General features: G+C 39.1%; 1 protein-coding gene across 2 annotated transcripts; it reads right to left on the bottom strand.

Moving 5' to 3' along the window:
• Window positions 1–1,036: 1,036 nt before the first annotated feature.
• POLH (Y-family DNA polymerase H) lies at window positions 1,037–27,781 on the bottom strand. 2 transcript variants are annotated; one of them, XM_010262414.3, is made up of 14 exons: window positions 27,573–27,781; window positions 15,956–16,076; window positions 15,756–15,867; window positions 15,484–15,651; window positions 15,162–15,323; window positions 14,954–15,057; window positions 14,693–14,812; window positions 14,338–14,461; window positions 10,143–10,256; window positions 9,781–9,996; window positions 2,956–3,067; window positions 2,728–2,855; window positions 1,765–1,873; window positions 1,037–1,657 (listed from the first exon to the last, which is right to left on the bottom strand). In XM_010262414.3, exons 1-14 carry the CDS (start codon window positions 27,646–27,648, stop codon window positions 1,377–1,379), a joined length of 1,947 nt encoding a protein of 648 aa, XP_010260716.1. In that variant the 5' UTR covers window positions 27,649–27,781; the 3' UTR covers window positions 1,037–1,376. The 2 variants fall into 2 exon arrangements, with proteins under 2 accessions (XP_010260716.1, XP_019053685.1); XM_019198140.2 differs by lacking the exon at window positions 27,573–27,781 and having other exon boundaries at window positions 15,756–15,884.

Raw genomic sequence — 27,781 nt, 5'->3', positions numbered from 1 at the left:
ATGTCAAAACCATGGGAAAACCCCAACCATAGACAAAACCCTAACCAAAACCTTGCAAAGAAACTCAAAAACATCAAATTCTGGCAAAGAGCAATGATAGGAAACCATCACCAGACCTAACCGCGAAGAAAACAAATAATCGATGCAAGGACAACCAACAACAGATCTAGTAAACAATACTTTTAACCAAGAACCTTGCAAAGAAAGAAGAGAATGGTATAGAAAACATATATTGAGAGAGGATAAAAGAAAATGGAAAAAAAAGAGAGAAATAGAGTGAGAATAGAATCAGATTCGAAGGAAAAATAGAAATGGATAGGGTTTCAGTCAATGCAAGTCCATGTTTACACTGCTTGAACAGCCTCTTGCAAACTTGCATTGAGAATATCTCCCCATGAAATAAAACACTTAAATATAGAGATATTATTCCCAATACAAGCTGTAAAGGCTGTTCAAACAGTCATTGCACTGACTGAAGCCTAACTCTTCTCACTGTCAAATTTCAATTCTCGAAAGGATAAACTATCCACGTGGTGGAATCGACAAACTTGTAATATATATACTAGTAAGCATGTACGTGCATTTGCACGTGACAGTGCCTTCAATGAAGGTAGATTTATTTTGTTTCATACTTTCATGCATTTGTTGTGTTAAGCCTTATCTATCTATTGATGATAAAGTGTGGGGGCTATACGTGTTATTTCTCTTTCTGATCCCCATGATACTTTCATTGTAAAGACTCTTTAATAAACCTTTTCTTATATGATTATAAGTGGGCAGTTTTTGAATAGTTATAATAGTTTCTGAAGTGAGTAAAGAAGATATATGCCCTCTTTATGCCTGTTGTATGCTTGAACAGAAGGGGTAGAAAACGTCCAGTAAAAATTCCAGAAAGAAGGGGCATTTGCTCTTTTATAAGTAGTATAGATACATACATGAGAGGAGAGAGGTGGTAGAGTTGCAGGCAAAAGAAATGCCATTTAGTCTTAGAGCAAAACAATCTGAAATAAATATGTAGACAAACTAAACCCGAAGAATCAAGAATGGATTACCCTATCTTCTTCACAAATTGTCTTGATAAATTACAAATCCCCTTCTACATTACAAAGACAGAAGACAGGTATAGTCTTCTTTTTAGTGCTCACAATCCAAAGTAAGGCACCTCTGTATTGCAATGTATATAAGTACAGATTACAAGCACTGTTTACCGTTTTGAAGTAGGTGTTAGTACTACTACTAACTTCTGGTGAAAAGCATGCTACTCCTCTGTCCTCAAGAAGCATGAACGATGTTTCTCAGGCCTGGGGGAGTTTTCTTTTGTTCCAATTTATCAGGTTGTGATTACATAGTGTAAACATTAAAATTACTTGGGTTTCCTATGCCTTCTTTGTGGGTAAAAAGTAATGAGCAATACTGGAACCATGCTTAGCCGTACTAGCACGCTTAGGAGGGTGAAGCCAGCCCCGGATTTCTTGCTGGATTTCAGGTGGCAGCTCATCAATCACTGAGGGATCAATCTCATCAATGTTGTAATTCCATGTTGGCCTTCTCTGTAGGTCCTTAACCAAACTAGGTCTTCCACTGTTGTTCCCAGTATCATCCTGTGAAGATACTTTAAGTTCCTGAGCTTGATTAGATCCCAAGCAATTTTTAGTCCCTGGACGAAAATTCACCGTTAATCCAATTCAGGAAAGAAATAGAACAAATTGAAAAGGAAAAAGAAATACCATAGATTATGGACCTGATCCTATGACAGCGACTTACCTGATGGAGTCATCCATAAAGGTGCTTGGGTTGTCCCATCATCCACCTGCTTTGATGAAGAGCAAGAAGAATTGGAGACTTTGAAGAATCTCAAGATAGAACCCTTTCCCTGCCACAAGCATTTGGTTACCACAGGCTAAGAAAATGCTTTATGAATGTACCATCATATATTTCACTATGTTGCATTCTAGTAAAAAAAAAAAAAAAAGAAAAAAGAAACCAAGAACAAACTGTTCACTAATTTTCTGCTTTCTTCTTCACCTTTTGCTTTTAATTTTCTGAGTGATTTCTAGTAAACTACCGATGTCTATTTTGAAAAAGCAGCTGAATTCAATTACAGGATTGGAAATCGTTTGTTAGGTCAGTAGATACTAGGTTTATGTAGGTTTCAATCCTATATTTTGTCACAAAAAAGCTATATCAAAAATCAATAAAAAGATACATGTAAAATAGCACACGAGTACACATGGAATGGAAGGAAAAGGGCAACAAAGTATGGAATAAAAAGAAAGGAAATAAACAGATTGTAAGGACTAAGGGCACTCTTGCTTACTTCACAAGTGATATTGGTATGACAATACCAACTTCAAATACATATTGAATTGGTGGGCATAAATTGCAACTTCTCAAGCACTCTTGTCCAATATTTTTAAATAAAATCCTTCCTATAATTGCATATGGTGTTTTCCTCCTAAGCTGCAGTATTTAATGTGTACACAACTACACATCTAAACAAGTTAAGCTTCATATGCGAGATGTATGCAAATCTTAATAGATAAAATGTCCATGTTATAGATGAATAGACAATTTAAATGGATGAAGTTTCATATAATAGCTAAATAGTTAATAGACAACAATGACAAAAATAGAGACATGGAGAAACATAGGGGAGAGATATAGAAGGATATACTTTCACATCATAACAGTAAATTTGAAATAAAAAATAGGCTGGTTTAAAGTAACCTTATAGTCCTGACTTTCCCTCGTCTGTTCGCAGTTGAGAACAAGCTTGGCACAATTAATTCCACTCTCTTCCCTTCTAGACCCTTTCTGTGGTTTAGCTTGATTCTGTCCCAAAGAGCTTTCACTTCCTGAATGAGAACATACATCACCCAACTCAGGAAGCAAAATTGGAAACAAGAACCAGATTGGGACTAGAGGCATCGAAATTCAGTATGACCTGAAAAATACCTGAGGGTGAAAATGGTGGTACATTTTCTTGGATGTTCTCATTTCCTGCTTCCTTTGGTGAAGAACTAGAAGACTCACAACCTTGAAAGAATCTCAATATTGAGCATGTTCCCTACCACAAGCATTTTTCAACCACATGATAAGATGCATCAGCAGTAAAAATATGATCTAAAACTTCAATACATTTAGGTTCAAGCAATTAAAGGACTTAAAATTCAGTATATGTTAAGGTGATGTTAAAAATAACTTGGCTACATATGTAATGTCCAGAGAGGAACTATTTCATCTGAAAAGTAAAAGGGAAAGATAAATGTATAAATGTACATAAACATTGAGAATGGACAATGGAAAAGAAAATATGAAATAGAAAGACCATGGCATCTGTCAGAGCCTTTCTTTATGTTTGCAAAGTCATATATCAACCACAGTGCCAATTTGGAAAAAGAAAACTTCATGCTGGTCATTTTGCAAGTAGGAACAGATTCATGCAAATGGTCCAGAATGTAATTAGCTAATGAAAAAAAAAAAAAAGCTTTCTAGAAATTCAAAAGGGAATTTCATCTAAAAAGTCAAAAGGAAAAAATTAAAAGTAGAAATGTACATAAGCATGAAAAGAGGCAAAGCCAATTAGCCAAGAATTCTAGATATTTGTTAGAACCATCTTAATATTTTCTAATCCATATATCAACCTTGGTTCCAGTCTGGAAAAAGACTTCATGTAGCCACTCCAGGATAGTCAATGTGAGGGCTTTGATGTCAATGGCCAGGCTGCAGATTCCTGTTTTTCTTTTTTAGATTTTTAGGTTTCCCGTCTACGAGTTCTAAATATTTTCAAAAACAAAAGTGGTCTTCAAATAAAGGCCTCATAATGGAAAATTTTTAATTACTCCAACCATCCATTTATCAAAAATAGCTCCTATACTCTGAAGCCTTTTTTGCTTCCTCTAGAAACATGTTATCATCATCATTTTTTTATCAAAAACTGAATTTATTAATCAAAGAAATAGGATATGAACATTACAGAGAAGCCCACTATGAGAGGAAGCCTCAGCTAGCCTTCTTAAAATACAACATATCCCATTAAAGGATATGTTATCATCATCATTTTGCAAGCCTTCTCTCGTATATGTGGGTTCAAATAGATAATCTTGCTCCACTATTACATTCCATATAGGTAAATGTCCTTTGTTGGACTTCAAGTCATGGTTGTAATCACACAACTAATTCCAGCTTATAACCTACATAGCTCAGTTGCAGGACCAATCAAATTTTCCCATCTATCAGAATAACCTAAAGAATTACTATCCAAATCAACTAGATAATATTACTATTGGTTAACCATAACATTATTAAATATTTTATCTTGTATTTTTTTTATCAGAAAATATCTTGTTTTGTATTCAACTCTGAAACTTTAATCAATTCATCTCTCCTGCATCATTACGTGGACTTAATAAAATTTATCCAGAAACTATTTTGTTTTTGCAGATGGTAATAAAATCCAACAATGTAAGCAGGGAGAATGACAATCTCATTGGTGGCTGTTGGTTGGGAAAATTGGGTCCTGGGCCTCAGCTTCAAAGATTTTCTCCTCCCAGCCTATGGGTTAGTTGTTGAATGCTGTGAATGCATGGAATATTCGATATATTTTAGTCAGGAGTTGGCTCCTATCCTTGGAGTTCTCTCTGGCAGGCTTGTTGTACTTTCATAAGCTTTATGAATAAAATTACTTTACCAAAAGTGCCGGATAGGGTGCTATTTTGAAAAGTTGTGTTGTGTGGAAATAGACCATGGTTTAAAATGTCCACATATTTCCTAGTATTTCCAGGGGTATTGAGACTAAATATTACTGTAGTAAAATCTACTGGCACTGTGCAGAGTACACAAGATGGTATTATAACAGAAGTAATATTGTTATATGAAGTAGCAGAATTATTGCCTGCCTAATGGACATGATTACCAGTACCACTTTGAGCCAGCTCAAAATTCATTTTAGATATGAAGTTAAATCTTAGTTTTTATTTGTGGATTTGGTTGATCTATGAGAATCACTTACACTTTCTACGAGTTCAAATTTTGTTTGAGCTCACTCTATTGTGCAGTTTTGGCTCTCAAAGTTTACAGGATAGTTTCACAGCATATTGTTTAGTCTATTAACCTTAGGCCCCATTTGGTTCACAGGAATAGGGGTCTGGAATCGGAATCAGAATGGACTATTCTGATTCCAACTGTTTGGTTGGGCAGAATCAGAACCCCATTCCCATTCCTGATGGAATGGTATTCCCCCATTTGAGGGAATGGCCGTTCCCTGCCCCTCCCTTGGGAATGAAATTTCATTCCTGTTGATTCCAATTCCGGAGGAATTCGATTCCGATTTCGAATGTGAACCAAACGGACCCTTAGTTTCTTAGCTTTGTTTGATGGTTTACAGATTTAGAACAATATAATAATTTAAAAGAATGTGTCTAATCTTCTTTTATCAATTCAAAACATATCAATCTATACTTTCGCATATTTTACAATGTTTCCACCAAGTCTATAAATTTTACAATATTTCCATGCACATTTCCAACATGTTACCTATATTTGGATGACCAATAATGTCTACTGACACTGACATTTTAAACCCTGAAATAGACCTCTTTGTCTTGGCCTTTCAGCTTGGCTTCAAATAAAGATGTAACCATCAAAGATTGCTATTATATCATTGCTGGTAATATGATTCGTCCTCCTCGATTATGTCAGCATATGACCAGGAGGGCGATGCTTTGAATCTCATCGAAACTCTAAATCAGCCCAATTGACTGGTTTAAAGACCATGTGAGGTTCCTGAAAGAAAAAAAAAATCTGGTTGGAGTTTATTCCCCCAGATTTTTTTTTATGTTGAGCAAGCAGTGATAACTATTTTCCACGTTTTAACCTCCTGACCTTCTGCTTCAAGTATTTGGAAGTATATTTTTCCCTATTTGGTAGTGAATGGAATCCCCTAAGAGATATGGGAAGTCTATTTGAGGATGCCTTTTTCAAGTCACCAAAAGGATGAGGAAAGATCATGTCGAAGTTTTGATTGGTGAAACTTGAAAAATCACGGAACATCAGGTATTGGTCATATATTCAAGGAAAGCAATGGTGCGACAAGGTTTTAAAAACCAACCCAGAAACGGAACAGCTTTGACCACCAGGTTCTGGGTCAGCGGTTCGACCGTCTGGGTCTTTTGACCTATTAGGGTAAAAAGGATGCATCATATATATATACATATATATTGTATAGGTAGATAGATAGAATAGATATAGATACGTGTGTGTTGTGTGTGTCTCATTGCTCTTTTTATGAGAAAAGAGAAAAGAGAGAAGGAGGTGGCTGTCGGCTGGGAAAGGAAAGAAAAGAAAGAAGAAAGAAAGAAAGGAAGGAAGGAAGGATGTGGTGGTGCTTCACCAGCGATGACGACGGCGGCGACAGCAGATCTGATCCCTCTCTCTCTCTCTGTGATCTCAGATCTGATATCTCATTTCAATCCCTCCCCCATCTCTTGATCTCCTTTCTGTTAACACTTCCTTAAAAATTAAATAACATTTTAGTAAACCGTGAACCACTGCCTGTGTTGAACAGTTTAGTGGTTCGACCGCCCAGGTTAGTGGTTTTCTCACTAAGTCAACGTTTTTTTTTTCCAAAAAAGCAGTCCACTTGAAAACTGGACCCGGATATGACTGTTTCCCAGGCCAAATGGTTCGACCAGCCAGTCTGGTCCAGTTTTCAAAACAATGTGGTGCAATTATGGATTGCACCAACGGCTGAACTACTAGCATTACATTAGGGACTGATGTTAGGGATTTTTTCTTTTCTTTTTTCTGTCAAGAAGCTTTATTAATAATTAGGAAAAAGCATACAGGTCTTACACCCCACAGAGTGGTTAACCTCAGCTCCAGAAAAGAGAAATTACTAATACAGAATATTTACACAACTTGGCCCCAAAACATGCTGCCCCTCAATGCCCCTTGTTTTGCCAAACCATCTGCCAGTCCATTAGGAAAGTGTTATCCATTTCACTACAGCTCTCATATCCACCATCATCTCTTGATTTCCCAAATAGTATATCTGTATTTCTATGAAATTGTGTAGGTTCCATTTAACCACCCAGTTACTAGTCTTGAATCTCCTTCAATCACTAGGTCATTGATGTTCAAATCTTCTCTTGAATCTCCTTCAATCACTAGGTCATTGATGTTCAAATCTTTTTGTTATACTTATGCCATGGAAGATCGCCCACAGTTCTGCCTTAATTTTGAATCTCCATCTATAGGACCCAAGTACATTGCAATGATATTTCCTTCTTCATTTCTGAAAACTCCTCCAATGCCTTCCATATCTGAATTTCCCAACCTACATCCATCAGAATTAAGTTTTATATAGCCTGGTCTAGGAGGGGTCCATCTAGCAATGGGGACTATTGTAGCTGAAGAAGAATCAGCCAACTGTTTCCAGTTTCTGAGGATGTCATCTGTGATATAAGGTGAAAAAAATACCCAATGAGCAACTTTGATGGAGATAATATCTCTATGATCTCCTTAACAGGCCTCTCCTTGTTAGTTGTTACTGAAAAGGTGTGCATTCCTTTCTTCCCAGATAATTATTAAGCTACAGAAAACTCATAGTGGAGGAGATTCTTCGGTAGTAGTGGGATGGATTGCACAAGAAAATTCAAGATTATGGCAACACAGACATGTTGAAAGGGGAATAAAACAATTAGCAACGAAAAATGATAACTCAAATTATATGGACACAACGATCGGTTAATAGTATGACAGATGCATTAGCAAACAGAACTGTATCAGAGGGTTTTTTTTTTTTATCATCAAAGGAAACAACTGTATCAGAGGTTCACTTCTAGGGATTCTGATCCCTAAGGATTGTACAAAACAGAATATGGATAATGATGAATGGGGTAGCATAGGCAACAAAGAATATTGGGGTACATGTCACAAATCTTTGTAGATTCTACATTCTTTCATTACTTATTAATAAAATGTGGACACCTACCAATCAAAAATAAATATTCTTTTAAGAGCATGTAGGGCCAGCTTTGCAACCTTGTATTTTTCACCATTTTCCTTTGCTTTATCTATCTTTTTGGAGAAGAGAATTTACTTTTCTATTTTGTCTAAACTTTCCCTTCTCTTTTGGTTTCCCTTGTCATCCAAATTAAGGATATTCACTTTCTTTTATATTCTCTTTTCCTTTCTTCCATTTTCTTCACAGATAAGTTAAGGACATTTCCTTGGATGAGGTTTGTAGTAGTCCACAATTTTGAGCACAAACCAATCAAGCAAGGTCTGAGGCTGAAAATGATGGGAAATTCCAGGGGCATATACCGTTGAGCAATGACCAATTGGGGGAGAAAGTGGAAGGGATATGGAGGTTGATGATGGATTATCTGGAAGAATGGATAAGAGAGTGATATTGAGATGGGTAGAACTAAAAATGTAGAAAATAAAGTTACTAGAAAAGAAAGAAGAGGTTGGTCATGATAGCGAGAAAAAGGAGGAAGAAATGGAAAAACTAGCAGAAACTATGGATATTAAAATTGCTGAACAAAAGAAAGGGGAAAGGGTGTCTAAACCTAGGAAAAGAAGATCAGAGATAGAAATTCCCACATCCTCGCAGAAGATGCAAAAAGGAGCACCAAAATGAAGTGAAATAGAGGTCTTGTGAGTCTCCATGAAGATGGAATGTGAGAGGTTTAGGTAGTATAAGGAAAAAAAGAGTTGTGAAGGATTTTCTGAGGAGAATTAATCCATCAATGGTTCTGTTACAAGAAACAAATATTGTAGTCAATGAAGTGGGGATGAGAAGCATATGGGGATCAAGGAATAGGTGATGGGCTTATTTACATTTGGTTAGGGCCTCTAGGGGTGTGCTAATAGCTTGGGAGGAGAGTCAGGTGGAGTGTGTTGAAGAAAGTAGGGAATTTTACAGTTTTGGTAATGTTCAAAAGAAAGCCAGAAAGGGGATGGTTTTGAATGGTGATTAACCAATGTGTATAGTCCCACTTCCTACAGTGATAGGGAGAGTCTGTGGTTAGAATAGTATGGTGTTAGAAGAGTGAATGAAAGAGCTTGGTGCCTACCAAGTGATTTCAATGTTACAAGATTCTCCTCATATGTGCATGCTTGCAAAGCAAGTGGAGAGACAATTTCCCATTTATTGGTCTCCTCTCCCTTTGTGAGCTATGTTTGGATGAAGGTGTGCTCTCTCTTCAGCTGCAGGTGGGAAGTACCTCAAAGGTTGGCAAGCTTGTCCAATCCAAACTTCATGAGGCAACCCAAAAAAAAAAAAAAAAAAGTGGCAGAATAATGTGAAGGGCATCAAGAGTAGCATTACTATGGGTGATTTGGAAGGATAGGAATGAAAGAAACTTTAAGGAGAAAAACAGCTCAATAGTGGTGATAGTAAAGATTATAAAAATTAAGGTGGTGCATTGAGTAAAAACTCTGGACATCTTCAGACTTCTCAGTGGATAATGTGTTGAGAACATGGGGAGAAGTTGCAAATACCATATGGAGAAGGCCATATGGTGTGGCAACCACCAGCGTCATGGACTAAAGCTAAATTTTGATGGAAGTTCCCTAGGCAACCCAGGACCAGCAGGAATTGGGTGAGTTTTCAGAGATGTAAATGGTGTTATAAGGTTTCTACTCAGGAATTATTGTTTGGAGATTCAATTAAACTACATATATCAAAACATGATATAACAAACACATATTTTTCTTAGTGTCAAGAGAACTGCTACATAACATAGGAAATGATAAACTAAAGTTGGAACTTACAGGTGGTATATCCAATATTTTACTTGCTGATACAGAAAGAGCAGTTACTCCCCATCCATTCTTTTGATTCCCTTGGATCTCAACTCTCTGTGAACCAAAGAATTCACGCAATCCAGATTCAAATAGTTTTAAGGCGTCTTCTTGGATCTTAACAGTGCCATATCTTAATGGGCATGACTTGGAAGGGAACTTCTTGTGCAAATCTGAGTCATTGGTCTGCAGGTCAACATATTCTTAGCATTTCTACAAATTGCAATGCGGACCACTATGATTATCCAAATTAGAGAATTATAATTGCTGCCTGAACAAGAGATATAGAAAACAGGGGACTTTATACCCCCAGCAATAAGATAACAAAGTACCTTGTACACCCTAGCATGCAATGTAAGGGTTTGTGCGATCCTCCTGTTTTGGTCCAAGTCAGACTGAATGCGTTCACTCAGTTCTTCACAAAGATCATTTAGCCAACGTTCAACCTGCATGAAAATCATGAATAGGATAAATACCATAGAGTATTTCATCACTAAAGAAAATGTACTTTTATTTTACTCGCTATAACTAGCTGGCCTTCCAGCACATAATCCCCAATGGCAGCTTTTTTATTCTTTTGTCAAAGGGTTCAATGCCTGAGACCTAGGCGAACTTTTTTATACAGTTTATCATAGTTGTCAAGGCGACACCTAGGCGACAAGGCACCCTTGGAGTCTCGCCTCGCCTAATCACCAAGCAGTTTTTTATAGCGTGTTATAACAAACTTTTATATTCTTAATTTTTTGAGGTTATAATTATAAAATAGACATTTTTAAACTAAAATATTCATTTTGTGTTTATATACTAATTTATTTTTGTTACTTTCTTATTTGTTAAGGTTTAATCAACACAAACATTGCTAAATGCTGTATTGAATCTTCAAAGACTTCAAAACCTGAACCAATAAGTAAGAAAGAACATAAAATGTTGTCCAATCAATACATTTTCTTATTTTTCTTTATTAATTTTGTGTTTTTATATACTAATTTTTTCTTCTTCTTCCACCTTTTCTTTTCTTCTTTTCCTATAACAGAAATAGGGGTTCAGCCCCTATATTTTTCGAATTTTCTTTTCCTTCTTTTTCTTCTCACGAATATGTTGGAATATGTTGATTTTATACTTTAACATGAAGTTTATACTTTTCTTATGAAAATTATGGATATTTATTAAGGAAATATGATTATAGAACCTAGGGAACTACCCTAGGATACATGTTTTTACTTAAAAAAAATCCATCGCCTAGGCGACACCTAGGTGCCCCCCCTGTCGCCTGCCCTCGCCTTGGCACCTTGAAAACTATGTTTTTGATTCTTCAACTCACACAGAAGATCACTTTGGGGGTTTTAGTTTCAAATCCTTCAATTATTAATGTCAAAAGGTTACGAGGTATCTAATATGCAATGGAAAGGAAGAATCCCTACAAGAGATTTTTAAAAAAAAAAAAAAGAAGGTTGGTACTTTTAATTTCATAAAGGTTTCCTTGACATGGAAATTAGCAGCTCATTTGGTTAGATTCTTGTCCATGCCTATCAAGTGTTCTGTGTAAATGCTCATTGTTTGTGTTTTTGCATGTTAGGTGGCAAATGCATTTGAAAAACCAGTGTTGGATTGGGATACAAGAAAAAACTGTTAGAAAAGATGGGACAAAACTGTTTTTCTTAGAATAAAATTAATATCTTCAAGAATTCCTCACTATCAATGCTCCTTCTTTAGATTCTCCTAGAATTTCTTCCATATTTTACTTTTGAAATGAAATCAAATGTAAGAATTGGATTGTTAGATTGGTGTTATGACAAACAGTGGAGTTCATTTTATTGAATCTAAATATTCAAACCACATCATATTTAATTTGGATATCAAATTATCAAATCAAATTCAAATATAGTTTTTATAGATCCATTGGATATCAAATTGAATTCAAATATTCAGGATTCCTTATCAAACTGAATCTGGATATACCCCTATCTGAATTTGATTTGATCCGTTTGCAACCTTATTGTGTGGTTCTTTTGGGCTTGTTCCAGGTGGTGGGTCCAACCAGGTGTCACCTTAAGGCAGCCCTAGGCCCATATAGGCTAAAATTCCAAGATTTTTTTTTTTTGATCAATAACAGAATTCCAAGAAGTTTGTCTGAGGAACCTAAAAGTTATCCTGGCCTGAGAAATTCTTTGATAAAAGGTAGGGAAGAGGGAGATGTCTGCCCCTCCCAAGGGGGTCAGCTAAGCAGAAGGATAGTCCAACAAGAAGGATGGAGGAGATGTCACAGGTGGGATCATGGGCCTCCCAAGCTTGGTTCTTCTTGGTCCTAATGAGTTGGCAGAGAATGCCATGCAACCTAGCTCAAGAGGGTTGTTGGTTGTGCCTGAGATCTCTTTGGGCAAGGGTCGGAGGGAGGTTTGTGATAATTCTTGCATTGGTTAGAGGACAGTCTAGGGTTCAGGTGGGTAAAACCAATGTTTTAAAATGCGGAGGCGTGACGCAAGGCGTTCCACTACCTAGAGGCGAGACGCGTAGTTCAGAACACAAGAGGCGTAAGCCTCCCGAACAAGCCTCCTTGTGAGGAGGGGGGTTAGAAGGGGGGATCTCATTTTTCTTTATTTTTAAAAAAAAATCTTTTATATTAAGAAGAATAAAGGTGCATGACATTAATTAAAAGGGGGCAGGGGGAAAACCACTTTCTTTCCCCTTACCTTTTCTTCCCTTCCCTTTCCTTTCCTTTTCTTTCCTTCTCTTTTTTTCTTCTCTTTCTTTTTCTTTCCCTTCCCTTTCTTTTCCTTTCCTTTCCTTTCCTTTTTTTTTCTTTTTTCTTTTTTTTCTGTCTTTTTATATCAGATGTGCATGAGGCACATGAGGAGTACGCCTCTAGCACGCCTCATGAAAAAAGCACAAGAGGCGTACGCCTCTTGCACCTGAGGCATACGCCTCAGAGGTGTCAGCGCCTCTGGCATACGCCTCAGGGCGTTTTGGAAGCGCCTCCAGGGCCGTAAAACATTGGGGTTGTTCTTTTTGGGGGGAGAATAGAAAGCTAGACTACTAGAGACTTTGGAGAGACAGTCTTTCAACCTAAGGAAGTCTAAAGATTCTTGGTATGAGCTGGCTGAGGATTAGTTTGAGGATGCTTGTGAGGTGGACGACCTAGGTGCTTTTGACAAAAGTGACATCCCTGTGTACAAGAAGGTGAAGCAGCTCATGTACTTCCTATGTGAGGTTGGTGAAGGAGGGGGAAGAGGATCTAAGAGTGTTAGGAGCAAAGGCAGAGGCAGGCGAGGTGGAAAAGCAGTATAAGGTGCTTCTTTCTGCTGGTCTTTTTTTTTGTAGTGTTTGGGTTGGGATGGTTATGCTTCTTGTGACATTACTGATCAAAAAATGCTTCTTGTGACATTTTGCTTAGAGTTGTGGTACATTTGGGGTATGGGGTTTGGTGTCCAGTAGGGTTCTTCCAAGTGTGGTAAGGGACTTGCTTGGCCTTCTTTTTTGTATGTTTTGTGAATGTCATCTTGGGGTTCTTATTATTGGGGTGAGGATCTGCTTGGGCAGCAAAGCCTATATATATATTCTTCTTTTTTCTTTATTTTCAAAAAAAGGTCAAGCTTGGAAAAACCTTGCATTACAACAACATAGTAGTTAGGGCTTCAATGGGTCAGTTCTACCTGACAGACCCAAACTGACTGAACCAATTATATTGCTGGTTTTGTGATTTTTACCTGATTAATAATTGGATTGGTTCTGGTTCTTGCTTGTTCCGAACTGAAACCCGAACTGCTTATTTTGTTAATAATATATAAAGGTTTGTAGGTCTTTTATAATTTTTATTATATTTTATGTGTAAAACTATAATTTGATAGATAATATATATAAGATAATTTTGATTAAAACACTTGATTTATTAATATATAAATAATTTATTATTTTACTGTCATTTTTATTAAGATTAAATTATCAAAAACCAGGTTTTAGGTTGTTATTTATTTAAATAATTATAGCTGTCAGTATAATTGGGTCTAATCGGGTCAAAGCTGATTATTAATCAGGATGGTTCTAGGTCCATGGTTTTGTCCCGATTAATAATCGGGATGGGACTGGTACAGGCTGCCCCGAACCATACGTAACCTGTTGACACTCCTAATGGTAGTAGAATGGGAATCCAAAGTGGTAGTAAGCTAGTTCGAGCAACAAACTGTAGGCCCGTGGCAACATTTAAATGGAAAAATGAATTGACCAATTATGGTCAAAACACTAGCAAGGCAAGGATCAAATAGGGAACAACCATTTTGGGGAATTTGACAGGGAAAATTTGTAACCTAGGCAACAAAAACCAGGGCTAGGTAGCATCTGCTAGCCCGCAATACAAGGTGACATGCACATTATACTTATCCTATCAAGAAAAAGAACTACAACAATATCAGGGAAGGCTGCAGAAATTTTCTCAAGACTAAGCTAATAAATGACATGTTATGTACTAGTATATTAGAAATAGCTACTATAGGAATAAGAATTTCCCATCTGTGAGAAGAAAAATGATCTTACAGAAGTAATTTTCCTCAAAGCTTGTTGGCTAGGAAATGTCTTTCCACAACCATGGCTCTTGGGAAGAAGACGTCCCTGAACTTCATCCCCACTGATGCCTCTTGCTATATTCCATAACCACGTACTGGAATGAAAGTAGAAAGTATCAGGTTGACATTTTGTTGCAGGAAATGGCAAGCTTATGTCAATGATTATGCTGAATGAAATAGGCAAAGTTAATAAATTATACTGCATTCAAAGTGGTAAACAGTGCCTCCTGATCCACTTAAAGCCAAGATCCGAGAGCATCTCATTTAGTTCACGGATATTGTTATGAGTACATTATATACAAGAGAAACAGGTTAAAAAATGCCACCCTGTATTTATGCCATATCGTTCCTGTAGCATTTCCTCTGTAAACTGCAATAAATCTCCAACAGTGTTCGCACCAAGGTCACTTTGTAAAGAGGCCCCCAGTTTACCTCCAAGTTGTTTCCTGAAAACTCGTTTTGTTTGAAAGCATAAGAACAATGCCATCAATCCAAAAGGTCAAACAAAAAGCAACTTCATATGCCAAAAGAAGAAAAAGAAGCTTGTTGTAAATCCTATAAAAGTGTTTCTCTAACTCAGAACCTACATTTTCTTTATGGGCAAAGTAGCTAGCAACCCTTTGACAGATGAGAATGGAACAACTGTTTGTTGCGCAGGTTTGTTCATGGCACTTGCCAGTTTTGCCAGCATCTGCCAACAATAATATCTGCTAGTCGATGAATCTGAAAGCCAAACATCAAGCAGAGAATCTTCCTGTGGGAGGAAGCTATTTGGAAAGAATGGAACTGCTATACCTTATTGTGAGCAATGCCTGCAGAACATGTAAACTCAGTCTCCTTCAAGACTTGCATCCGAAGATCTGCCACAATAATGGCTCCACAAGCTAATAACTTATCACGACGATCAGCATCGCTCCTACAAAGCCATTCTCTCACATTTTCCCCCTTACTTCGATCCTGGATACAGCACAAACAGCATTATCATATCAAGTTACCAGAGAAAACTAGCCAACATACTGTGAAAACGTTTAGAATGGAAACAATCACAGTTACAAGCCAAAATTTTAAGAGAAACCTCCTGCATTTTGTTTACAGAAATATGTCTATTTTGTCTTACCTCATTAATCCCCAAAATATGTGATTTTAGGACCTCATCATCAATTGATTCCAAGATCTCTGGAGGATTTTCTGACAGCATTGTTTCAGCTGCATCAGTAATGTCAAGATACACTTCATCAATTGATGCACGTTCACATCGACCCTTTCTTGCAAGAATAGAAACCACCTGCAAGATTGATTATGACCTACTATAATAGAGGTTTTCAATGTGAATGACTAGTACAAATGATTAAATCTAGAAAAAGTAATATTAGTTCACAAATGACAAACCTCTGAACCTGCATTACGGTACAAATTCAAGTCAGCTTTATTACGTGCAACTGGAACCTGAACCAGATGGATTTGTGGACAAACTTTCTTGGCCTCATCTCCACGCATTGAACTGAAAATCTCACATACCTTTTAACAGCCTTAGCGGATTTGGTTACCAAAGAAAAGAGAGTGAGAAAATCTGGCAACATTCAACTCACCGCTTCACACCATATTTACGAGCTTCATAACCAACAGCAATCAAAGCACCACCTTTCCAAGAGTTGTATTGTACCACAGCAGTTGGTACACCACGTAACTCTGGCTGTTTCCTTTGTTCCACTGCATAACACAAAACATGCATATGCAAGCTTAGGGCAATGCTTAGAAAATTAAAAAGTTGAAGACAGATGAGGGTGGCAACAGAAATTCTTAAAAACATCACCGTTGACTAAATTTTCATTATATTTTACACACATGCAGTTTGAACTTCCAAATATCAATACAGACCAATTAAAGAAATATTAGGTTTCTAAATCACTAAAACCAAGAACGTCGAATCACAGAAATTTCAAAATTTTTAGTATTTTCAGTGTCAGAATTAGAGACCTCCAAACTGTGATCTTTGTTGAAATTTGACCTGCCATAGAATTCTGTCTTGTTCGTTGACTGTAGAGTAAAGTAGACAGCAAGAAGTAGGAGAGGAAAGAAGAAAAGAGAGAAGAGAGAGAAGAGAGAAAGGCTGGTTCGAATTAGGGAAAAAAGTTAATCCCTTGATTCGGCCAGACCTGTTATTATATTATTAACTTAGTGGAAAAGACTTGAGTGCCCTTCTTTAAGTAAGAGGCACTCGAACTAATATAACAGTACACATCAGCATTCTCAACAAGTACAAAGACTGAAATACCCCTTCACTAACACCACTAACACTCCCCCTCAAGCTGGTGAGTATATATCATATAATCCCAGCTTGTTACATATGTAGTCCACTCTCCCCCGACTCAAGCCTTTTGTAAACAAGTCTGCCCACTGGTTTCCCGTACTAACATATGCAGTTTCTATCACCCCATTCAGCACCTTCTCTCTCACAAAATGACAGTCAACTTCGATGTGCTTGGTTCTTTCATGAAACACTGGATTGGAAGAGATATGAACCGCTGCCTGATTGTCACAATAGAGCTTCATTGGAGTACTGATGTCATATCCTATCTCCTGTAGAAGGTTCCTCAGCCACACTAGTTCACAAGCAGTATGTGCCATGGCCCTATATTCTGCTTCTGCACTGCTTCTTGCCACAACTGTTTGCTTCTTACTTTTCCATGTTACCAGGTTACCCCCTAGAAAGGTGCAATAGCCTGTGGTAGATCGTCTATCAGACATAGAACCTGCCCAATCAGCATCGGTGTATCCTTCTACTACCAGTTTTCCACCACTTCTATACAGCAAACCACGACCAGGAGCTCCTTTTACATACCTCACAATCCTTAGCACTGCATTCCAATGTGGGACCAAAGGTTTCTGCATGAACTGACTCACCACACTAACCGCAAATGAAATATCTGGCCGAGTAATGGTTAGATAGTTTAGTTTGCCTACAAGTCGTCGGTATCTGCCAGGCTCTTCAAACACTTCACCTATATCACTGCTTAGCCTCGTATTTGTTTCCATAGGTGTCTCAGCCCTGTTTCTTCCAGTAAATCAAGCACATATTTCCTCTGGCACAAATTAATGCCATGCTTAGATCTTGCTACCTCTATGCCCAAAAAGTATTTCAACTTGCCAAGGTCCTTTGTCTGAAAGTGTTCCTGTAGGAATGCCTTCAATCTGTCAATGCCCATTTTATCATTCCCAGTCACAACGATATCATCCACATACACCACCAATATTATTTTACCTGCCGAAGAGTCAAGACTGAAGACAGAGTGATCAACTTGGCACTGTTTCATACCAAACTTCTTGACCACCTCACTGAACCTACCAAACCATGCTCGAGGGGACTGTTTAAGTCCATAAATAGCCTTCTTAAGTCTGCATACCTTACCATCCTCCCCCTGAGCAACAAACCCGGGTGGTTGCTCCATGTAGACCTCCTCGAGCAAATCCCCATGCAAAAAGGCATTTTTGATATCGAGCTGATGGAGAGGCCAACCAGACATAGCTGCAAGAGAGATGACGACACGAACTGACCCTATCTTAGCAACCGGGGAGAACATCTCCATGTAGTCAATGCCATAGGTTTGGGAGTACCCTTTGGCAACCAGCCGCGCCTTCAGGCGCTCAACACGACCATCTGGCAAGTACTTAACACTATACACCCACTTACAACCGACAGCCTGCTTCCCAGGAGGAAGAGCGGGTGAGATCCCAAGTGTGATTATGATGCAAAGCAGAGAGCTCTTCTTCCATAGCACGGCACCACTCTGGAGAGGTAAGGGCTTCCTGGACATCCTTAGGAACAACCACGGAGAATAACAAAGATATGAACTGGCGATGGGAAGCGGAGAGGTGGGTAAGTGAAACAAAATTGAAAATAGGGTGAAGGGTGCAAGTACGCTTACCTTTCCATAAGGCAACAGGAAGATCTAGGTCGGAGGCTGGTGTCGGAGCTGGAGCTGGATCTGTCGACGGTGATGAAGCTGGAGGAGCTGCAGCCGGTACACGTGGGCGATGTGTATACACGTGACGGATGGGTGGACGGTCAACCAATGGTGGCACCGGAGGCAAGGACGTAGGTATGACTGGAACTAGAGGAGGTGGATCAGCTACAGGAAGAGGAAGAGGAAGAGGAGGTGGTGATGTGGGGGAAGCAGTAGCACCGGACCCCACGAAGAACGGAGTAGACTCGAAGAATGTAACATCACCACATACCAAGGAACGACGAAAACTAGGATGATAACATTTGTACCCTTTCTGAGTTCGGGAATAACCAAGGAAGATACACTTCACGGAACGTGCATCTAACTTGTCAGTCCCGGGACTCAGATTATGAACGAAGCAGACACACCCAAATACCCGAGGAGAAAGCGGAAACGGAGACATGTTGGGGAATAAGACACTAAAAGGAGAACGACCATCAAGGATAGACGTGGGCATCCGATTAATTAAGAAACAAGAGGTGAGCATTGCATCGCTCCAAAAAGTTTTGGGAACATTCATGTGGTGCATGAGGGAGCGTGCCGTTTCTACAAGATGGCGGTTCTTTCTCTCAGGAACCCCATTTTGTTGCGGAGTATAGGTACATGAAGTTTGGTGTATAATGCCATGTTGATCCAAGTATTCTCGAAAAGATGAAGACATTCACAACCATTATCAGAACGGAAAATTTTGATGTGAACACCAAATTGATTGCGGATCTCAGCATAAAATTTCTGGAAGATGGAAAATAATTCACTTCTTTCTTTCATTAAATAGAGCCACGTCATTCTTGAACAGTCATCAACAAAAATAACAAAATATCGGTATCCATTATATGACATCACTTTATAAGGACCCCAAACATCTGAATGAATTAAAGAAAAAAGACTCGACACACGGTTATCGACCCTAGAACGAAAGGGAACACGATGGTGTTTCCCAAATTGACAAGACTCACAATCTAAAACAGAAAGTTGACTCAATGAAGGGACTAAGGACTACAACACTTTCAGCGAAGGATGACCAAATCTACAGTGCCACTGAAGAGGAGAAATGGATGACTGAAGAGCTGTTGACATTCGTCCACCACCATCAAGATAATACAGTCCACCGGCTTCATGCCCTCCACCAATCTTCATCCCCGTCTTGAGATCCTAAAAAACACACATAGAAGGGTAAAAAGTGATGGAGCACTTAAGGGACTTGGTCAGCTTACTAACAGACATAAGATTAAATGGAAGCTTAGGTACATATAAAACAGAGGATAGGGATACAGGGTCTAGGTCAACATTACCAACACCACAAATAGATGACGTGGAGCCATTAGCAAGGGTAACAGATTGTGATGTTGAGCAATGAGTGAGAGATGAAAACACACCTGGAGTTCCCGTCATGTGATCGGAGGCTCCAAAGTCAATAATCCAGGGGTTGGGTGTGGATGCCAAACAAGCCATACCTGAGTGTGCAAAGGAAGCTGTGTTCTGCTGCGACTTGGATTGAACAAACCTCTCATACTCATCACGAGGAACACTCACCATCTCCTTGCCTGGACCATCTGAGGGAGTAGAAGGCATCGGGTCAGCTGACCGTTTCTCCTGTGTAGAGCTGAAACTGGTGTCACTAGTCATGGCGTGGTTGGCCCACGTCGAGGGAGGACCATGTAAGTCATAGCAGTAGTTAATGGTATGTCCATCCAAACCACAGTGAGTACACTTCCGTGGACCCGAGCCACGTCCTCTACCACGAGCTCCCCCTGAATCTCTGCCTCCAGTACGACCACCACCACGGATATGTGTAGATCCACCACTACCACTCCTGCCAGGCTGGGTTCCTCGAGTCCCACTTCTGCCACCTCGGCCTCTTGACACTGCAAATGCTGATTTATCGGAGACATTAGAGTCCATAGATCCAATGGAAGCCCTCCGAAGACGAGCAAACACCTCCTCTAAAGATGGAAGAGCAGATCCCCCTAGTATCTGGGCTCGTACAGGTTCATACTCAGACTTCAGCCCCACCAGAAACCGTGTCACATCAAGCTGCTCTCGCTGTTGCTGTTGAACTTTGACATCTGAAGTGAGAGGATGATAGACATTTAACTCATTACGGATATTCCTCACATTGGCATAGTACTCCTCAAGGCTCTGATTTCCCTGTTGCAGATTGAAGTATTCCTGATACAGTTGATATACCCTAGTGGTATTATCCTGACCTGAATACAGTTTCTTAGCATGATCCCACACCTCTTTGGCTGTGTCAAGAAACATGAAGTTCACACTGATTTTGGGTTCCATACTGTTCCACAACCATGTAATGATCTGTGCATCTTCCTGTTCCCAGTCTTCATACTCCTGAGAATTAGCGAGGGGTTTCTCCTCTCTTATATGCTTCACTTTCTTCTTCGCCTTCAGAAAAACCTCTACAGACTTGGCCCAAGGGACATAATTCTCTCCATTCAGTTTAATGGAGGTCATTTGGACATTCAGGTAGTCAGTAGATATCATGACACTAGGTTTATTATCACTGTTATCTACCATTGCCGAACTCCCTTAATTCTGAGCACTGAATTAGGAGCACTACACACTGCACACTACACACAGACACTTCACCGAAATCTGCACACTGATTTCAACAGCTGAGAACTGCAACACCACAAACCCTACTCACCGAAATCTGTACACTGATTTCAGCAGTATTAAATGCTGAAAACTACAACACCACAACCCCTACTCACCAAGGTCTACACACTGATTTCAGCGATATCAAAAGCTGAAAACCACACTTGTAACACCACCAACATTAATCCACAACTATAGGAAGCTTCACCATTCAGTAGACACTATTGCCATTCGAATCACACACAAACCAGAATAAACCCTAGCATACTGCAATCTGAAAACCCATCATGCGAACTGTACTACACCTCTCATGTATTCCATAACAAAAAAAACTTTACCTCATCGCCTGAAGGCCAACCATACGAAGGGCTGAGACGCCACTGCACCACACGTACCAGCCCTAACTAGGGCTTAGAAACCACAGTAACCAATCACCAACGACACAATCGGAGGCATAGAGACTTCCTAGGGAAGAGGGCGATCACTCCTTTTCAGCCCTTTTCCCAGTCTCCAACTCACAACTGAGAACCCCAAGTGAAACCCTAATTCAAATGCGCAGAAGGCAGAATTCTAGCAAGTCTGATTTGGTGAACCTAGCTCTGATACCATGTTGAAGTTTGACCTGCCATAGAATTCTGTCTTGTTCGTTGACTGTAGAGTAAAGTAAACAGCAAGAAGTAGGAGAGGAAAGAAGAAAAGAGAGAAGAGAGAAAGGCTGGTTCGAATTAGGGAAAAAAATTAATCCCTTGATTCGGCCAGACCTGTTATTATATTATTAACTTATTGGAAAAGACTTGAGTGCCCTTCTTTAAGTAAGAGGCACTCGAACTAATATAACAGTACACATCAGCATTCTCAACAAGTACAAAGACTGAAATACCCCTTCACTAACACCACTAACAATCTTCAACCTTGCTCAAGCTTTCTAAGCTCCCCAATCAACTGCCCCATCATTAGAAGATTTTTAAGTGAATCAAAAACAGAAACTATTTCAATAAAAAGGAACTTTTCTTGAAATTTGTATGGGGTCATTTTTGAGGTTTAAGAATCATTTCCTGGTCAACACAGAACACCAGCAAGAATAGGTTGGTTGAAGAATCCTTAGAGTGGTTGACTAGCAAGAGGCTAGGAATTTGAACATTGAGGTAACCACTCAAGTCCATGACATTTGAATAGTGATGAAGCAGAGAGGTGGTTAACGAGTGATTGATGTTTTTGAATAGGGGTTGACCCAAATTAGCATTTTACACTGCTTTGGGCTCAGGCCCATTTAAATTTTGTCAAAAGCCCAACCTAAGCCCACCCAAGTTGTTACAGTCCCGCGAATAGGATCTCGTCACGAATCAGTCCACGAGGAAAACCTCCTGTTTTCCCTTGTTCCTCCCTTTTCTTGAGGAACCTATCTTGGCGCCTTAATGGTGATTTGTTCAAGAGATCACCAACTCTCCTCTACTCTGTCTTGACTGAGAATTTCGATGCCTCTATTGAATATCATTAGCTCCTTTAAATAGGAGATTACAAGAAGATAAGAATCCCACTTTTAGGAGGACTCCCTACTGATCTATACTACTGAATTTAGATAAGAACACTAAACAGATAAGACTCCCTACTAGATAAGATAAGACTCCCTACTAGATAAGATAGAACTGTATCTAGCTAGATAAGATGAGTACACTGAATTAGATAAGATGAGAACACTAAGATGAGAACACTGAATTAGATAAGATGAGAACACTGAGTTAATCGCCCATTACTGTTGTTGTCCATTAAACTCTGAATTAATCGCCCATTACTACTGTTGTTAGCAGCTGTAAAAGCATCCACAACATTACTCCCCTCCTGGACTAAGAGCTTGTCCTCAAGCTCGAATTCAGGATTGGTGTCTTGAAACACAGTTAAAGGAATCTAGGATAGATGGAATGATTTTGCCCTCCTGGATCGGGTTCCAATGAAGAGGGTTCATCCTCATCTTCCTCTTGTTCCACCAGGAGGCAGAAAAGTCTCTTGCACTTGTGCCCTACTGAGTAAAGTTCATCACAATTAAAACATTGTCCCCTCGCCCTGCGTTCCGCCATCTCAGCCCTGGACAAGTGCTTAATAGGGAGTGCCACCACGCTGCTTCCCAAACTGGATGCCGATCTGGAATCGTGGCTCGGCTGTGGTTTCTGTTCCCGGCTGGCTGCAGAAGATGGGGCCATGCCGAGTGGTTTCGGGGGTGCCCATGTTGTTTGAGGCCTCCCCATACTGATACTTCCGCGGTTGAGTTGCAGCTTGCGTTCAAAAGCGTGAGCCAAATTCATAGCAGTAACCAGATTGGGGGGATTTTGCATCTCCACATCCACCCTCAAAGTTTCTGCTAACCCCACGGTGAACATGTCGACCTGCTGGTCTGGTCGTACCGATGATGCTCTTGCAAGGAGGGTCTGAAACTGACGCTGATATTCAGCCACCGTTCCCGTCTGTTTGATGTTGATTAGTTTGCCTAATGGGTTGCTTGTTAATGGGGGCCCAAATCTGAGAAGGCAGTAGGATTTGAATTGGGTCCAACTGAGCCCGGGTTCCTCCTGCTCTACTCTATAAAACCAGAGCTGCGCCTCCTCCGTCATGTGGAATGCAGCTAAGCTTACCTTATCTCTGTCCTCTGTCCGTTGGTTGCGGAAGAACTGCTCACATCTGTACAGACATCCCAATGGATCTCCCGTGCCGTTATAGGAAGGGAACTCCAACCTGCTGTATTTGAGAACGATTGCGGCTCCCTGGGCGACGACCTGCCGCTCGCCGGACGATTCTGCTGTGTCTGGACGGCGGCCGTTTGTGGTTACAGCCCCTTCTGGATTCCTCTCCTTGCTAGAAAAATAGAGCTCCATCATGCGCCTTAATTCTCGAACGTCTTCCTTGATCTCGCGCACCTCCGTGCTGTTTTCCACGAGCTTGTTCTCTAGTTCATGAACCCTAGTCGTCAACTGCTCAATGTCACCCATGACGCCTTGCTCTGATACCAAATTTTTACAGACCCGTGAGTAGGATCTCGTCACGGGTCGGTCCACGAGGAAAACCTCCTGTTTTCCCTTGTTCCTCCCTTTTCTTGAGGAACCTATCTTGGCGCCTTAATGATGATTTGTTCAAGAGATCACCAACTCTCCTCTACTCTGTCTTGACTGATAATTTTGATGTCTCTATTGAATATCATTAGCTCCTTTAAATAAGAGATTACAAGAAGATAAGAATCCCACTTTTAGGAGGACTCCCTACTGATCTATACTACTGAATTTAGAATAAGAACACTGAACAGATAAGACTCCCTACTAGATAAGATAGAACTGTATCTAGCTAGATAAGATGAGTACACTGAATTAGATAAGATGAGAACACTAAGATGAGAACACTGAATTAGATAAGATGAGAACACTGAGTTTATCACCCATTACTGCTGTTGTCCATTAAACTCTGAATTAATCACCCCTATTTTTGAAACTCTCAAAGATGGTGTAGGAAGTAGAGAGGCAAGTCATAGAATCTGAATGTTGGTCTTAAAGGTGATGCAAAAGACATGTTAACCAAATAGATGCCAATCAATGCAGTACTGAACAGCTATCAACATCCTGCTGAAACTGCAGACTTAGGTCAGTAGCTGCATTTCCATTGAACTACATTTTTTTTATTTTTTGAAAAGAGCAAGTATAATGTATTAATATCAAAAGTATAAAAGTCCCGTATAACGAGATGCTTTACAAGTATATTCTGTATTGGGACCAACCAAAAATGTCCATTGAACTACATTTATGGAAGCCCAGTGAACAAGGCTCCCACCAATGCGGAGTCTGGGGAGGGACATGTATGCAGCCTTACCCCCTGCAGATACACAGAGAAGCTGTTTCCAAGTCTGTTGAATTACATTTGCCTCCAAATTTCAATATTTGTAATTTTGTACTGCCATTAACAGCTTTTTACAACCATTTTATCCCAGGCTTATAAATTATTTTCAAATAATTGAACCTCAAACAACTGCATGAAAACCAAAGTTAACTTGTTAATGCCAAAGATTACAAGGTCAAACAATTTCACAACCATCATCTAGTGCCTCTAGTTCCCATCCTCCAAAGCACAATCTTAAGAGTAAGGAAAAAGGCAAACTAAAAGACAACACAGTTGAGTGGATTTAAGTGTTTAAAAATCGAGAAGACAACCGCAGAGCAAGGGATTCCTTTAGGCTCAGTTTGGAAGGAGTACAAATACAAATACATAGAGTGCAAAACCTTGTATTTTGTATTATTTTATATGTATTTGTACTGTACACATCTGTATTTGTACTCTTTTCAAACTGAGCCTTAAGTGTAAGGTGTAAGACATGAGAGGTGCCACTTCTGAAAGGAAAAAACAAATTAAAAAGACTTATCATTGTAACCATATCTGTAATTTCTTTTCATTTAATAAATTTTTTGCCATTTACTTATCAAAAAAAAAAGGCTTATCACATAAGAATAAGGTAATCTAAATTTTGAAGGAAAAATACTCCCTAAAGCCTATAAACTTAATTGGTTAGATCCTTATATTATTAAAAGTTAAAATTGTAACCATGTAAGTCTGTCCTAAACAGGTTTAAACTGCTTAAACTCTAAAACATTAAATTCAATGTTAACTGACTTAACTCATTCAAAAATAATAACATTGTAGGTTGGGTCATGGGTGCACTTGAGTTAGGTGAGGCACAACCCACAAAATGAGCCTTGCATTAACCTGGCATGCCTTCTAAAACACTGGGGAATCTTCCATGCCAAACTGACTTTTTCTAGTTATCCCAAGATTTTCTTGCAGGGGGATTAAGAAAGTCTATCTTAATTTTATTGACATCAAAAGGTGTCATTGTTCTTTATACACCTATTTCTTCTCTGGTAACCATAGCCTTGACATTAGTGAACAGTGGAGAGAAATTGGGTCAAAGAATAGGAGAATGCCATTAAACATAGTTACTAATTCTTCATTGCATATTAGTGATCCCAACCTTTTTTCAAGTTTCAACATTAGGCTGGTATTGCGCAGAGACAAATATTGGAGTTGGAATCTCATGTATGTCAAGGAGTCTGAGTGTCTGATTCAGTGGGATGAAAAAACATGGATAAAAAGAAAATACTTGTTAACAACTTCATTTACTTGTAGAAAAGGGCAGAAATTTCAGAAAAAATAAAAAAGAAACACCACATTAGATAAAATCAAAATGATACATGTTAATTTATACCAAACAAGCAAAGGTGCAAATGACAATGAAATTTAGAAGTTCAACTCAATTTTTTTGAAGTATCTGATATGCATTGAATTCAGATCTTAGTGCTGAATAAAATAACCAGAATCTCAAAAGTTTTGGTTGGAAGTCTTTTGTGAGAGTGCCTACTATCTCCTTTTCCAATCACTGGTGGTCCATCATCTTCTGAATTTTTTGTTGAGTTTTGTTTTACAAAGGCTTACACTCTTCTTATATATAGTTGAGGGCCTCTCACCCTCCTGAACCAACACAATCAATATCACTTATCAAAAAAGAAAAAAAAGAAAAGAAAAAATTGGTTGGAAAACAATAACACATTGAACCAAAACAAGAATTTTGGTCGGTAAGTTGTAGCAGAGACTTGGGATCAAATCCTGTTGCCACCAGGGTTGGGGGTATATGGGCTACCCCTTCGGTTGTTTAGCCCCATGAAGAAGAAAAAAAAAAACAAACAGTAGATTGGTCAAACTCTACATGATTGAACTACTTTTTTTTGGTTAACTCGAGTTGCTCTTTGGTTGGAAACTAAGAATCATATTGAAACATTTATTCCTTCATTCACCTTGGCAGGGAGAAAGATGATAGGCCTTCAGAGAAGTTCAATTGAGTAGTAGAATGTAGGGCATTGCACTGTAATGCATCTCTAGCTAGAACTATACACAGAAAAACTGCCCTGACAGCAACCAGTGCTCACAGGTGTATTGATTCAAGGCAATAGAAATAAGGTTAACACGGAAAAATGGTGATTCTAATCAGTCTACGTGCTTCATTTCCTAAACTTGCATTAATCAAGGGGACAAAAAAAAGAACAGTTCAACACTAACAGAACTCTTTTCTAAATTCCTTACTGAAATTCAGCACTATGCATTACAATCTAGTAGAAATCAGTCTTAATTCTGCTTAGAAGTGAAATTCGTTTTTTGTATTCTTCTATTATGTCGACCACTGTCCAAAAAATCCAGCAAATAAACTGACACTAACAGAAAAGAAACCCAACCACTATATATCTTACAGTGTAAGACAGGAATTCAAATGGGCACTTAGGACCATGCCTTCAACTAAGGTGAGAATAAGGACGACAACACATGACCCTTACAGTTATTAGCTAGAACTGTCAATTCTCCAAAAACACACCAAGAGAAAGAAAAGGAGAGTACAAAATCAAAAACAGTTTGAAGCTACCAAAATAGTAATTCAAATGGGTATCTTCTTCCTTCGCCATTAGAATCAAAAAAATAAAAATAAAAGATTTGTAGAAAGATAAAAGATAAACAAAAATCACATAGAGATAACTATCGATGATGATGTGGATATTGGAAGACAAAAGACCTTGAACGTAGAAACAGTCCATGTCAACATGGGCGATTATGCGAGCAGCGGATGGTTCAGGTCGAGCAACGGGCATCGTCTCTGATCTCCCCTTTGGCACTTTTTTTCTCTTTTCGCTACTACGCTTTGGCACTTATTAGCCTTCCCTTTTTTTCCGCCAACCGGCACCTACAGCTTTCCTCCCTCTTTTTCGTTTTTCCCTCCAGACT

The sequence above is a fragment of the Nelumbo nucifera genome, chromosome 7 (assembly GCF_055504915.1).
Source record: "Nelumbo nucifera cultivar China Antique chromosome 7, China Antique-T2T, whole genome shotgun sequence".
NCBI lineage: Eukaryota > Viridiplantae > Streptophyta > Magnoliopsida > Proteales > Nelumbonaceae > Nelumbo > Nelumbo nucifera.
Note: the sequence above shows the minus strand (reverse complement) of the source record. Positions and strands in the feature narration are given on the sequence as shown.